Genomic DNA, 14,392 nt, shown 5'->3' on the forward strand with positions numbered 1-14,392 from the left:
CACTTGTTCTTCCACACCTGAGTGTGACTGTATTAGCTATGTTGGAACCTAAACACCTGGTTACATTTGTATTCCAGGTGTTAAATAAAACCAAAGAGTTTGAAGAGGCTGTAAAAAAAGTAATAAAGGATGTTAATTTAGATAACGACATAGTTGTATCTGTCTTTGAAACCAACATAAGAGTCCTTGGGTGAGTAACTTTTATGTTTTCAAAGCTCTTAAAAATGTGGGTTTTAGCTAAATGGCCTTAAGGCATACCTTTGTGTGCTATTTCACCTCATTGCAAACAGTTGTGCCTTTGTCAGTTAGCATAGCTCAACACCTGCCCAAAGAAAGGTTTTAAAATGCTAGGCAGGAATCGATGCAGTGGTGCTGAATCAAGCTGGCCCCCATCTAACTGCTGCAGGCGTAGGCTTTTAGATTAAAAAAAAAATTGTGCATGCTAAGGGAGTAGTGTTTTTTCTTAATGGAAACAGTCTTATAGATTATGCTGTTCAGTTCTTGATTTAACAGCTAGAATATTTCAATACTTAGGAATGATAGATTATTTCAGGTCAAAAGGACTGCTGGAGGTCTCCAGTCCAAATTGCTGCTGAAAGCAGGATCAGAACAGGTTAGTTTTAAGCTATTATATGCAGTTTTCGATGTGTTGGTTGTTATTCTTGACTAACTATATGGATGAATCGGTGATTCAATTATAGTTTAGGACTGAGCCCTGCACAATAAGAATTGTTTCCAAAATACTGACAGCTCACCTTGATTGTAATTGGAGATGCATCTGCTCAGCATTTCTGAAAATTCGGGCCATGTGAACATAGCACACTTGCTTACATAATCATCTAAATCATAGAAATTGCTGCATTGCTGTTGAGATTAATATACCTGTTGAAATGTGGATAATTTTTCTTGTGTTTAGAGGTCTCCTAGGTGGGCATTCAGTGGCGATTATGCTGAAAGAAAAAGGGGAATATATGCAGTGGTACAATGGTGAACTTCTGCACATGGCAAAGGAACTAGGCTACAAGCTTCTACCTGCTTTTAACACCACTAGTGGTCTCCCTTATCCAAGAGTAAGTTCTCTGGTTTTTAATTCTGTAAGCAAAATTTTTGTTGTGTAGTTTTTATCTCTGTTTCTAAAATCACTTGTGTACTTATTAAGTGTACAAGAAAATCAAGAGCTGATAAATTGCTCATTTGTAGAACATGCTACCTAGTATTTTCAAATACAGTTTTAGGCTCTCTGAATCCCTGCATTTCCATCTCGGAAACTTCTAGTATACATTGTTGTGGGTAAAAAGTAACTGCAGAAATCTTGTCTAGTCACTCTCTACTGACTTCTTGCTTCCTGCTACTATAGGCACCACCAAGTAGCTGAGGAGAGTTTTTTGTTTAGATGCGTATCTCTCACTAAGACAGTGAAAGAGCAACTTGCAAGCACTTGCTTGTGAATTTAGCACAAAACTGATGAATTTTCATGGTCTACACCCACATGCTTAAGAGGTCAAAGGTAGCTGTAATATAAAAATATTCACTTAATGCAAAAACTTCTATCAAATTCACACAAAGCATGATACATATTTTCTGAATAACAGAAAACTGCTTCCCATGCATATTATCCATTGAGTTTGAGAGATGTGGCTTTGGAAACTTTTCCATAAGTTACAAATTTAGGCTCAGTGAATCGCAGTTTTCTAGTGAAAATGTCCAAGATGTTTGGAGTTTGACAATCTTCCGCTGAGGGGGCCCTCTCCAGAGTGTAGAAAGTTATGTTGTGCCTGGTACAAAAGCAGGTTCATCTAGCAGATATTCTCTGGAGCCAGGGGTAGTGAGAGCTTTACAGAGCTTAATTTCTATGAGCACTTGTGATGTTCCAAGTTTCTGGTTTTCTGGTAAATAAATTGCTAGAATTAGGTTTTTCAGGGTGATATGCTTTTATTCAAATGTCCAGTGGACCAGGCAACAGGTAATTGGGCTAGTCCTTGTTTTGGAGGGTTGAGTGTTTTGGGTACTTCTGGGTAATTTTATGTGCATGTTTGAGTTGACAGTATGTGCTAAAGCAGAGCAAAAACTAAAGGGGTGTGTGTGATGGTTTTTTTTTTTCCTTGCCTTTTGAAAAAGCATAGGTTATATAGTTGCTTTACAGACCTATCACAGAAGTGTAAAGTCTTTCATCGAGTAAAAATAAAGATAATAATCTCTACTTTTCTCTAGGTTAACTTAAAATTTGGTGTAAGACATCCAGAAGCACGGACAGGAACAGAAACTGATACTTGTACAGCTTGTGCAGGTACCTTGATCCTCGAGTTTGCAGCTTTAAGCCGATTCACAGGAACATCTATATTTGAGGTTTGCTTTCCATGATATCTTATTCTTTGGGATTAGGTATTCATTAGTGTTCTGCTACATTTCTGTAATTTTGGAAAAACAATTTTATTGAATGGGTACATATCTTAGCTGTTCTGCCCAGAAAGTTTGCATGTGTTCACATTTGTTGTGTCTGGGCTTTTTTTCTAAAAGTGTTAATTTGACTGTTTAAAAACCACAGGAGTTAATTTTGTTTGAAAGTAGGTATAGTAATACAGAAGTAAACAAGATAAGTATACTGAAGACTAGCTAAAGGATAATACTTGCATAGTTTTGGGGTAGAGGGGTCAGGACTAGAAAGAAGAAAAGATACTTGTTCCTTAAAATGCAGCTTAAAAAAAGGCAAAAGGAAAAAAAAAATCATACTTATATGGTCCCACTAAAGCTGTGCAAGACCTATCTAAGGGTATATTGTCAGCAGGAAGCTAAATAAAAATGTTGCGAGTATTTCTTTGATATGATACCCAAAAAAAGGCATGCTTTTTTCATTAGGGTTTTTTGAAATCTTTCAGTATGGGCCTAGTATTTAATGTAGTTTTACGCAACTGAGTGGATGGGTTGTGGGTTGATGATAGCTGGGCCTGTGTTGAGTGTTTTGGTAAAACTTGTCCCCCTAAAATCCTGTGCACGTGTTTGGCAGTTTAGAGCCATTTTGTTGGGTAGGTTGTTACTTTCAAGTTACTTTTTGTGTATATAAAGAATGTCTATAACTTGTATGCTAATGAAAAGGGACTGCTGCTCCACATTGAGATGCCCAAAAAGACACAGCGATTCTGAGTCTAAGACTGTTGTATTTCTTGAAATTTTTTTTTAAATTTGGTTATGCTATCCTGTCTGTATGCACAATTTTAGAGTAGGAAACTTGTGCGGAAGGATGCTTTTACTTGCGTAAGACCATACAGTGTATAGGCAAATAGTTGTGTAGACAAGCACCATTCTTTCTAATCAGCAACAGAATAACTATTTATATAAAATGTGGACTGAACATCCTACTATTTAAGTGTATATAATGTAATACTGAGTTTTAGAATTGTTTTATATGAAACATCTTATTACTTCATAGCATCTTAATTTCAACAGACAAAAGAATAACAGTCTCTAGTATCTGTGTTTCTCTATAATTTCCTTTAACGAGCGTTTTTGTCATTGCAGGAATATGCACGGAAAGCACTTGATTTTATTTGGGAAAAGAGACAGCGCAGCAGCAATTTAGTGGGCGTTACTATTAATATTCACACAGGAGACTGGGTCCGCAAAGGTGTGTGGTATTCTGACTCAGAATCAGTGACCACAAGTGGTTTTGGGCAAGACAAAAACCTTGACACAAACACACGCCCCCCTGCCCAACATGTTTACCTAGACTATTTATAAATGTTAATGGGATAGGCAAGTGGAGGTAGATAATCTCAGTGCTGGAGAAACCTGCTACAACAAAGCCTGGCTTTGCTCTGAAAGGGTGTTTTGGTAGAGAAACTAATTTTATTAATTGCAAAGAAAGTGTGTTCTCTGATTCACTTTAATACTGAGAGGGGAATGCCTTGGGATAAATTTTCAGAGATTTTACTATAAATACGTAGGAAAAATATAAATAGGACTGTGGTTCAATATGGGAGCCAGTAGAAATATTTTTCATGTGAGAAAAGTGAAACAACTGGCTTCAGTGCATATCTGTTCAGTGCACAGTTTATACTGATACTGCAAAACCTTTAGAGTAGACATACAGTATTGTGTCTCTGCATCCATCTGTGCCTTAATTCTAGTGATTGGGAGGCTTTTCCTTTTACTGAAAGAGCCTTTAAAATCAAAATAAAACCATGTGAAAATATCCATATAGCTACTTAAAATAAACCCACCTTTTCGTTATCTGCTGTTTCTAGATAGTGGAGTTGGAGCAGGAATAGATTCGTATTATGAATATTTATTAAAAGCCTATGTCTTGCTGGGAGATGACAGTTTCCTGGAAAGATTTAACACAGTAAGTTAACACCTTGCTCAGGTTTGTGCTTTCTGTAAAACAAATTTAAGACTAATTGTATTGTCAGTCAGCTGTTAGCCTGAGAAGCCTGTGAAGGGATCTTTAGCAGAATTTCTGTGACTTCTGATGTGTCAGGTGCCACCTCTTTTTAATATGCTTTTTTGCTAAGCTTGGGTGAACTGTCACCTGAGCAGCTATTTTAACCCCATTCAGTGAAAATCAGAATATTCGGGACCTTTTTCCATGTTTCTAGTACAGTGAAGCTGTATTTCAAGATCACCTTGGAAAGTTTAATACTGCAAATGTTTCTGTAAAACAACGTAAGGGCCTTTTGTTACAAGCCATGGTACAATTTTTTTTCTCTCCTGGAGCAACAAAAAAGATCTGAAAATCAAAGTCTGGATCTTGCATTGCACTGCAGATCCTAAGGCCCAGTATACATTTAAGTATACTTACAAGCTGAAAAACACTCTTAGATTGCTAAATTCATAAGATTACTAAGCAACTTTGTCAGCATCATTATTCTTTCTTTTGAAAATAGCAATGTCCAAGAAAAAAAATTTATTTCATAAAATGATTTGCTATAATATAGCACGATTTTATATCATAAGGAGTATTAAAATTGGAATAGATCAGCAGCTAAAGGCCTGTTGCAACACTTTTAAGCGTAATGATTATTTCATATTCCTAACCTGCAGCCACCATTATTATACTTTGCCTCAATTATGTCTATTAACTGTTTCCTATCGATTTGGCTCATGTGCTCATGATTGTACCTTCTGTGCTTCAGAAAATAAGGCAGGCAGCTATCTTGGGGAGTATAGACTTGGAAGTCAGCAAGTTGACAAGTGAGCTAATGGGTTTTAAAGTCCTTCTGAGACATTAAGTGCAGCTGCTTTGTTGGGGTTTTTTTATACCTCTTTCTCCTCCTGAAATGTATTTGCTTTAGAGATCTCTTCTTCAGAGAAAGCAATTTCAGCTTTGTTTAGCATGTGCTTAAAGATTCAGCCATAACAAATGTGCCTTAACTGTGATAGTTACTTGTTTATCATATGGCTGCTGAATACACTTTTTTGTATGTGTATTATTTGGAAAAGGTGATGTGTATTGTATGTGTAATACTGTGGAGCTTTCAGTATTTAGTACACTTCTTTTTAGCTTGCAGAAATAGAAACTACTGTGCAATGCCAAATGTAGTAATGATTGGGAGTGTAGTACTGGTTCTTCCATTGCAATAAAATGCCATAGTCTGGTGATCTACATCTGTTCTGTAAAATGTATTGCTAATACAAACTCATGATTCTTCTGATGTTTTGTCAGCACTACGATGCCATAATGAGGTACATTAGCCAACCACCTCTTCTTCTTGATGTTCATATTCATAAACCAATGCTAAATGCTAGGACCTGGATGGATTCTTTGCTAGCTTTCTTCCCTGGATTGCAGGTGAGGTTTAAAACCCATGTGCAGATGATTTTAATAACAAGTCAATTATATATCCAGTCTATTTAATAATTTACAAGTCAAGCTTAGTAATTTGATTTTTAAAAATCTTGAAGGAGGATTTCTGTACTCGCTTCTCCTGTCACTTCAGTGCTACAATGCAAGTTGTCGTGCATTTCTGGCCATGCTGAGTATCAAGAAAAGTATGTCTGTACTATTTGCTGACTTCACTCCTAGTCATGAACACACTCAAGTTAAGCTGTGTTTTTAGTGGGGACAAATTTTTTACTTTGTGTGCCATTTACATCTTTAAGACAAACTAAATCACATCTCCCCCACAATTCTCTCTAAAAGATAGAGATCCCTTTTCTACATAGGCAGTAGTCTTAATGAGCTCACTGATTTTGCTTAAAAAGCTCTTAGGGACTATTTGTGGCTTACACTGAAAGGGGGTAATATTTACAGTATGTATCTGCTGGAAATGTAGAAACTGGTCTGTAGCTTTACATGAACACAGTGAGTGTGCCTAACTTTGAATATTATTCCTATGCATGGTGAATTAGTGTTAATTTTATTATTGAATTTTAGGTGTTGAAGGGCGATATTAGACCTGCTATTGAAACTCATGAGATGCTGTATCAGGTCATAAAAAAACATAACTTTCTTCCGGAGGTAAGGTAGTAATTTTTTGATCGTGTAAACTGATTCTTACCTCAATTTGAGCAGTCTTAGATAGCCATTTGAAGAAATAGCAGGTATATGCATCGTTAAAGCCAAAGGCTCATTTCCACAGCATTCTTATGTGATTTACAGTTCTGCATGTATGACAACTGTGTTTTGGTTATGAAATATTTTTGCTTCATTTATGCTGTAATTAACACAATAATAGGAGGCTGCTGCTGTTAAGTGTTGCTTACACTTCATATTTCAGCCTTTCAAAATTGACCTTGACTCATTCGATGTACAAAACCTGTATAAGCACACGTAGTACTAGCTGCTTAGTAAGGTAATAGCATTAATGCTAAAGATCACAGTCATCTTTATTAACCCTAGGAGGAAACTAAAGACTGAATTGTTCTGAGAGAATGTTCTGAAACGTTGCATAATGTCCTTGAAAGTAGGCATGCAAGCTTATGTATAGATATTGCAAGTGCAGCCTTTGAGCAAGTTAATTCTGCACAGAAAAGCTTGTTTACTTGCTGAAGTGTGTGTCTATATTCTGTAATGACCCAGAATATATGAGAAAGCTTCTGACTCTAGTTTTAATTTTGACTTTCCTCTGGTGTAAGCTTATTTCTGTTAGAGAACATTTTAATTAACGGCATATTCACCTAATGTGGAAATTGAGACCAAAGAATGCTCTGTAAGCACTGGAATGATGGGGGGTTTTTTGAGTGCTTTGAAAATGGTATGATTTGGCTCCTTAGGGGCTTTTTTGGGTTGTGTTTTCAGTACTTCGTAGTTACGAAGGAGACTTCGAAAGATCAGTTAGTTATATTTAAGCCAATATGCTGCCCCCTTTAGCAAAGATTTAGCTTAAACCCTAGTATGAACTAGTAGTGAATGTAAGCCATCAAGAAGTGGCTTTTGCCAGTGCATATTAAGAGTGACTACATAGACTAGGAGATTTTTAGATAACTGACTTCTAGTCTGTGGTATTTCTTATGTTAAAAACAGCTGCTTACCATCTGTTAGTCTGAAATGACAGTTGAATGCATTGGGAGGTGCCGGGTGGTAGGTATGTTTGCCAAAATGGTATTTGTCAAAGCTCGGGTCTTGTCTGTGCAGCGGCCCTTCACTAGGCTACCTCGGCTGGATCGCAGCAGCAGCTGCGTGCTTGTGCCGATGGGAGCGATCGGGGGCTGCGTGCAGCCTCCTGGGGCTGGAGCACGAGTTCTCATCGGCGCCTCTCGCCAGAACTCCACTTGCTGGGCATTTGTCAAGAGGCTGGGTGGTGTCTGGTCTCCTGCACTAACACAAGCTTAAATCTCACTCATACTAACTGGGCTGGAGCACTGGTTTAGGTTTTGGCCTCAAATGTACTAACTGGACAGAGGTTCTGTAGCCTCCTGAGAGCGATGTTGGGCCTTCAGTCCTCGCCTGCTGTGTACTTTAGCTGTTATAATATAGTATATATGTATAGGATACAAAATAAACCCGTGTTTGTTTTTCATTCCTGTGTTTATCTTTGTCTGTTCTTGTTCTTCCTCAGGCGTTCACAACAGACTTTAGAGTTCACTGGGCTCAGCATCCTTTAAGGCCTGAATTTGCCGAAAGTACTTACTTCTTGTATAAAGTAAGATCACTTTCATTCCTCTGACTTCTGGACACTTAGTCTAGGACCTAGAATTTTATTGGTGTCTTATCTCAATATATAATGAGTAGCGTATCTCCAGCTTATTTTATCCACTGGAGACAGTTCTGTATATAAAAAAGATTAAAGTATTGGTTCTCAAAAATTGTTTTAGGAATTTCATTTTATATGCCTAGAATTAGAAAGAAAACTGTTATGTGACAAAGGCCCCTATTTTTAAAGATATTCAGGTGTTGCTAATAGCTCGTAAAGAGATCTCAGAGCCTACGAGCAAAACATGTACCTTGCAGAGAAGAGCAGTGTCTAAATGTCTTGCGTTTCTGTACATATTTCCATGTGCTTATCTGCATATCTGTAAAAGGCAATGTGGTAGAATCTCGGAAGTCTCTCTTGTGGCTGTTTAGCACTATTAATAACTTAGACTTTACTGGTGTCTGAGGAGGTATGGAATCAATAAATTAGCATTAGGAAAATGAAAGCTGCTAACTGCACAGTCAGTCCAAGTGCACCTATATGTTTGCTTTTGTTTCTGTTTGTTTTTCTTTTTAGGCTACTGGGGACCCTTACTATCTAGAAGTAGGAAAAACACTCATTGAAAACTTGAACAAGTATGCAAGAGTCCCTTGTGGGTTTGCTGCAATGAAAGATGTTCGTACAGGAAGTCATGAAGACAGGTAATAGTTTTTGCAATTATTTTTTTCATAAAAAGATCATAGAAAAAAAACCACACCTAGTTACCCTGTTTATATAATTGAATTAATCGACTTTTGAGTATAGCTGTCTGTTGTCAGTTTGATAACGAAGTCTTAAATTACCTGCTTGTCATAATCTACATTTCAATAGTTTTACAGGTTGTTACGTAAGGATATTTTTAGTTTAATAATGTTTTATTTGTCTCGGAGCAATACATGAATTACTTTCAAACAAACCATACTGCAAAAATAGAAGTTTGTAAAGAGGTTTATTTGTTTTTTCTCTAATGCTGTTTTGTATTGAACATGCTGAATCATTTCCCTCCAAACATAGTTTCTTCCAAGTGGAAGGAATGCTAATGGAATGAAGTTCAAAAATAATAGTCATGAAGTCTTCGGAGAGCAATGAGTATTTGTTTCACTGTTTTTAAAAAAAGGGAGTTCTTTCTAAAGAACATCGATTTTATGTATTTATTGATTAATTTATTGATTTTTTTCTTCCATAGAATGGACTCTTTCTTTTTGGCTGAGATGTTTAAATATCTTTACCTGCTCTTTGCTGATAAGGAAGATATGATTTTTGATATTGAAGATTATATCTTCACTACAGAAGCTCATCTACTACCACTTTGGCTTTCCACTACAAACCAAACCATCTCTAAAAAAAATATGGTAAGTAAGAGCTCAAATTTAAATCTGTTTTAGTAGTGCTTTGAAGAAGTTCCTTTTCCTCTCGTTACAAAAGGAAGAAAAATCAGGAAAAAACATAGCTGAATTAGTACACCAGTTCTAACACTTCATTTAATATGAACTGTTTCATCATATTAACAGTGACAGTCACAGGAGTATGAATAATGTTTCCATGACTGCTGGAACCACGGCACCACTGAATCTTGAGGAAAAAAATGCTGTGGAATATTAGCAATATCTAAAAATCATTCCCTGTCTCTCTCTGAATTTGAAAATAACACACTATGATATTTTTATCTTAATCTTTATTTTCTATTATTTTTTCTAAAACATTTGCAACAACATGCCTAAGTTTTTGTTGCTTATTTTACTACACAAACCCTTGGCAAATTTTGAAAGGTTTTTTGAGACCGCTACAAAGTTAGTTTGACAAGATACAGCTATAGCTTTTGGGATATTTAATTGGTTTAGTGAATGCAATAGGCATCGATTGTGTAAAGGTGAGAACATTTATGGGTTTATAAATTACTTAACCTTCAAAAACAACCTGTAGTAATACAACTGTGCCATGAAGCATCATAATTACATGTCTCTTGTTTTTGTGCTCAGTAAGGTGACATAATTTATCTTTAAGGCAATAGTACTACTGGCAAGCCAAAGAAATGCGTGAGAAAGTGAATGAAGAGGTTTCTAGGGCATCAGGGACGTAAATTCCCTTAAGTTAGTGTGCCTCTATTTGTACCCTTTACTATGTGTTTTACAATAATGCCTGGATCAGAGGAAAATGCTCATGTTGTGTGTCAAGCCGTGCGTCCTGGAGAAATCTTCAAATTGAGTAGAAAACACTCTGTTTTATGGACATTAGACATCGAAAAATTTTCGATTACATGCTCTTAATGTGTAACATTAGCAATACATTTAATGGGTCATGGGGTTGATATTTTAATATTCCTTGATGGTGCAGATCCTGCACCCTCTCTGAAATGTTCTTTCTGTGGACATTTATCATCTTTTGTCTTCGAGTTTTGGAAGTGGAGACTATGGGCATTAAACTATGCAAGAATTTCTCTGAAGGAGCACTTTGAATAACTTTCATTCTCCACATGAGAAGCTGATATTTTTGAGACAGACAGGATTTGGCCTGGCACAATAAAGAGGATAGAATAAATCGTTCAAATGCATTTTTCTTCATCTCTTTGTTAAGTCAAAGCTGCTAATGTGCCTAATACAAGTAAGAAAGATCCATTGAAAATGGTGTCAACAAAATGTGTTAAATGGCTAAAAGGCTGTGAAGATGAGTGTGTTACTCTTTTATGGAATTTACCTCATGGGAGAAAAAATATTGATACGAAAAAATGCAAAGTGTAAATTATTTTTGATACAAACACAGTGCTATTAAGGCGAAATGTCTATGAGAGAGTTGGTGGTAGCAACCCAACATCCTGTTTGTATTTATTCTCGTAAACAGGAAAGGTCATGTCTCACTACGCTGATGCTTGCAATAGTGTTTGCAAGACCTTTAAGTGATGTGGCTACTACTTGTCACATTAAGAGCATAGGTACTTTAAAGTATTTATTCCAGTAAACTAAAAGCCTTTTAGGGCTTGTTTTTCGGGAGCCTGTAAATACTTGGCTTTTAATTAGCTAATATGTTGCAAGCAGGTTTTTTTGCAAGTAGATAAATACTACATTATTTTTTGTAGGTGAGAAAATTAACTTGCCAGTTATCCAACTGGTTATTTGCAAAAGTAAGAACACGCTAAATATGTCTCCAACTCACTGTACGTGTTCCACATGGTTTCACATGCTCCGAAACAGCGATCTGTACAAATGTTAACTCTCATCTTTTCTGAAAACAGAGATTGTTTGAATTCTATATAGATTAATCATCCTTGCCCATTCAGACTTGCAAGTCTGTATGGCTCCTGAGGAGGAGAATCTTTTGGTCATGTGAAAAGATGCGACAAAAGCAAGAATTACCTAAGGCCTGCAGCTGGTCCACTCAGCATAAAGGTGGTATCAGATGAAATCCTAACTACGTCTTTTAGTTACCCAGCGCATAGAAGTACAAGGGCACTAGCTATGTCATGAGCAGGCTTGAAGTACTGTTTGCCAGTAGAGGATTAGCTGTCTCTGCAAAAAAATTTGTAGAAACTGTGGATACAAGTTTGGTAAGTTACAAATTAGAACTGGCGGTGTATTTATTTATCTATCCGTAGAAAGGGGTTGTAGTGCACTGGTTACCCTTTATTATTACAAGGTGTGGCACAGAACAGTGATGCATTCTTCATTCCTGGAATCTGTCTGGTTGTAGGACACCTATTGCATTCAGCTGCTGTATGTCTTGAGTACACAGATTACTTAAGGGTTGGTCTATCTCTTGATTTTCTTCATATAAAAATGTGATCTGCATTTTTAATAGGTGATCTGTGTCTTTCATTTTAGACTGCAGAATACACAGAGCTGGATGACAGCAACTTTGACTGGACCTGTCCGAACACCCAGATTCTCTTCCCAAATGACCCGATGTTTGCTCAGAGTATTCGTGAACCTTTGAAAAATGTGGTGGATAAGAGCTGTCCTAGGGGTATTTCCAGAGCGTAAGATGAATGTTTTCTGTCTTTTGTTAGTGTAGGTGTGAGTGGAATAGGATCTGTTGTGCATGGAAGGAGAAATATGAGGTGTTACTGGAGTTTGCTCTGCTTGAGTTTGGAGTCCTTTTGGAATGGATAGCCTAGCTACAGGAAAAATCAATTATGTTTTGTCTGGCATCATCAGTAAGACTTAGTTCATTTCCAGCAGGAATTAGTGACTCTTTCAAAGCGAAAGGAGCTTAATGAGCCGCATACTCCAAGTGGGAATTGTAGTCCATGTATTACTACCGGAAATGTGTCTCTCTGATTTGTAAAATTAATTTCGGTAGTATCTTGAACAGTTCCACAACTCTGCTTTGTAGTAAGTAAATCATGCTACCATACATAACTTCACCCGTTTTGAAGAATTTAGGACAGTCTGTTAAAGCTGAGGAAGTTTATCCTTCTGACCACCTCTCTGATACTTATACTTAATGAGTAAAACTGAGTGCCAGCTGTATGAGGAAAGCTGGTTTAGTCAGTAGTCTTACAATAATGCAGACTGTTCAGAAATGAGAGGTAGCATATGGTAGTGTTGTCACCAACATTGCGTGTGCTTTTTTACATGACAAAATTATTGATAATATTGACAACTTTTAAAAAAGATAGTTTGACTGAGAAGTTGCATTCTAGTGAAGCTTGTACTCAACATTATTCCAAAGATTTCTAATATTGTGGTGGTAGGAATGTGAGAGTTATGTTTCAAGAGTCATCTGGTTTTTAAAGCTTTGATCTCTAATATCTTTTGGCAGAGAAGAGAGTTTGGGAAGTGGACCAAAACCACCACTGAGAGCCAGAGATTTCATGGCCAGTAATCCGGAACACTTGGAGATACTGAAGAAGATGGGAGTCAGTTTGATTCATCTGAAAGATGGAAGAGTACAATTAGTACAGCACGCAGTGCAAGTAAGACCTGACAGTACTATTCCTGAGAACTTTTACTAAAATCCTACTAGCAATGATACTTGAGACTTAGAGGTTCAGGAGGGATACCTGGACTGTGGAAGGGGCCACATGAGCTGAATATACAACTATATATAGCAGGTTGATACTTGTTAATATTTTGCCTCAGCAACACTTTTAACTAATCTTCTATTAAATTAGATGGAGGCTGTTGATGTCCAAGTGATGCAGTTTAACAGCATCTTAGCTGAAAATACTAGTTTTCAGTGTGAGATACTTCTGTTTGTTTAGGAGGTCTATATGTTTATATATTTTTAGTCTACAGTGTAAGTGGGAATGCTAAAAAGTTAAATTCCTAGTTTGAGATGATGAATGAGTGCCAGTGAGCATCCACTCTGTATTTTAAAATCTTTGTAGCAGTGATCCAAGTAAACCTAACTTCAGGGTTGTGTTTTTTTTTTTAAGTTTCCCAAACCTTTAAGGAGAAACTGTTGTTTCTTTACTACCCAGGCAGCAAGTTCCCTTGATGCTGAAGATGGCTTGCGGTTCATGCAGGAAATGATTGAACTCTCCAGTCAGCAACAGAAAGAGCAACAGCTACCTCCTCGTGCTGTTCAAATTGTTTCCCATCCATTCTTTGGCAGGGTGGTGTTGACTGCTGGACCAGCACAATTTGGGATGGACTTATCCAAACACAAAGCAGGGGTATGTAAGATGTGTATGTGATCTGTTCCTAGCTTTCTGTTACTTTCCTTATTGCATAAGCCTAAATTTTGTAGTAATGGTACTATTTCAGGGTGGCCAGCTAGAGGGTGATCAATTAATTGCAGTGGTTAAAATGACAGGGCGCAGCAATGATGGAATGACAGCAGTGACAGTCTTTTAGATGAGTGGCTTATCGGTTTGTGGCCCATGCTTTGCTCCTGAGTTATTAGTCATGATTTAGGATTTAAAATGCATACATAGTATGATTTTTTGAAGCACATTTATCGAATCTGCAGAGCATGTCTTGAGATGTGATATAGGGGAAGGTTTTCCTGCCATGTCAGCCATGAGTTTGCAGAAGCCCTTTTAGAGTTAGAGTGGGCTGTTCTTACACAAGCTTTTATAAAAGGCTGTAGCTGGATGGAAGAAGAAAATACCAGAGAGGCAACAGTCCCTATTGGAAGCAGTAGGAGAACCTGATGACTTTGGGCAAGTTGCAGCCCAAAGGAGGAGTTCCAGACTAGCAGCTCACAGAAGAAAATTTTCCAGGGACAGGTATAGACAAAATACACTGAATATGGGAATTAGGTTTTCACTTGGTCATTCCTTGCTGCTTAGAACTAGCTTCAGGGTGAAGATTGCCTGCACTGACAGAAGACAATACTCAATGCAT

The 14,392-nt window shown here is 37.2% G+C and overlaps 1 protein-coding gene across 1 annotated transcript in view; it reads left to right on the forward strand.

The window, feature by feature from the left end:
• EDEM3 (ER degradation enhancing alpha-mannosidase like protein 3) overlaps positions 1–14,392 on the forward strand; it is a gene marked incomplete at both ends in the record, with an annotated part of 28,157 nt that overhangs the window by 10,828 nt on the left and 2,937 nt on the right. Inside the window, 13 exons of the mRNA XM_082002764.1 lie at positions 78–190; positions 917–1,070; positions 2,212–2,346; positions 3,517–3,622; positions 4,242–4,339; positions 5,660–5,785; positions 6,371–6,454; positions 7,995–8,078; positions 8,646–8,770; positions 9,295–9,460; positions 11,924–12,078; positions 12,864–13,017; positions 13,525–13,719. Of these exons, the coding sequence (XP_081858890.1) occupies positions 78–190; positions 917–1,070; positions 2,212–2,346; positions 3,517–3,622; positions 4,242–4,339; positions 5,660–5,785; positions 6,371–6,454; positions 7,995–8,078; positions 8,646–8,770; positions 9,295–9,460; positions 11,924–12,078; positions 12,864–13,017; positions 13,525–13,719 (1,695 nt within the window). The remainder of the gene's footprint in view (positions 1–77; positions 191–916; positions 1,071–2,211; positions 2,347–3,516; positions 3,623–4,241; positions 4,340–5,659; positions 5,786–6,370; positions 6,455–7,994; positions 8,079–8,645; positions 8,771–9,294; positions 9,461–11,923; positions 12,079–12,863; positions 13,018–13,524; positions 13,720–14,392) is intronic.

This window comes from Phaethon aethereus (assembly GCF_964289735.1).
Source record: "Phaethon aethereus genome assembly, chromosome: 8".
NCBI classification, from domain to species: domain Eukaryota; kingdom Metazoa; phylum Chordata; class Aves; order Phaethontiformes; family Phaethontidae; genus Phaethon; species Phaethon aethereus.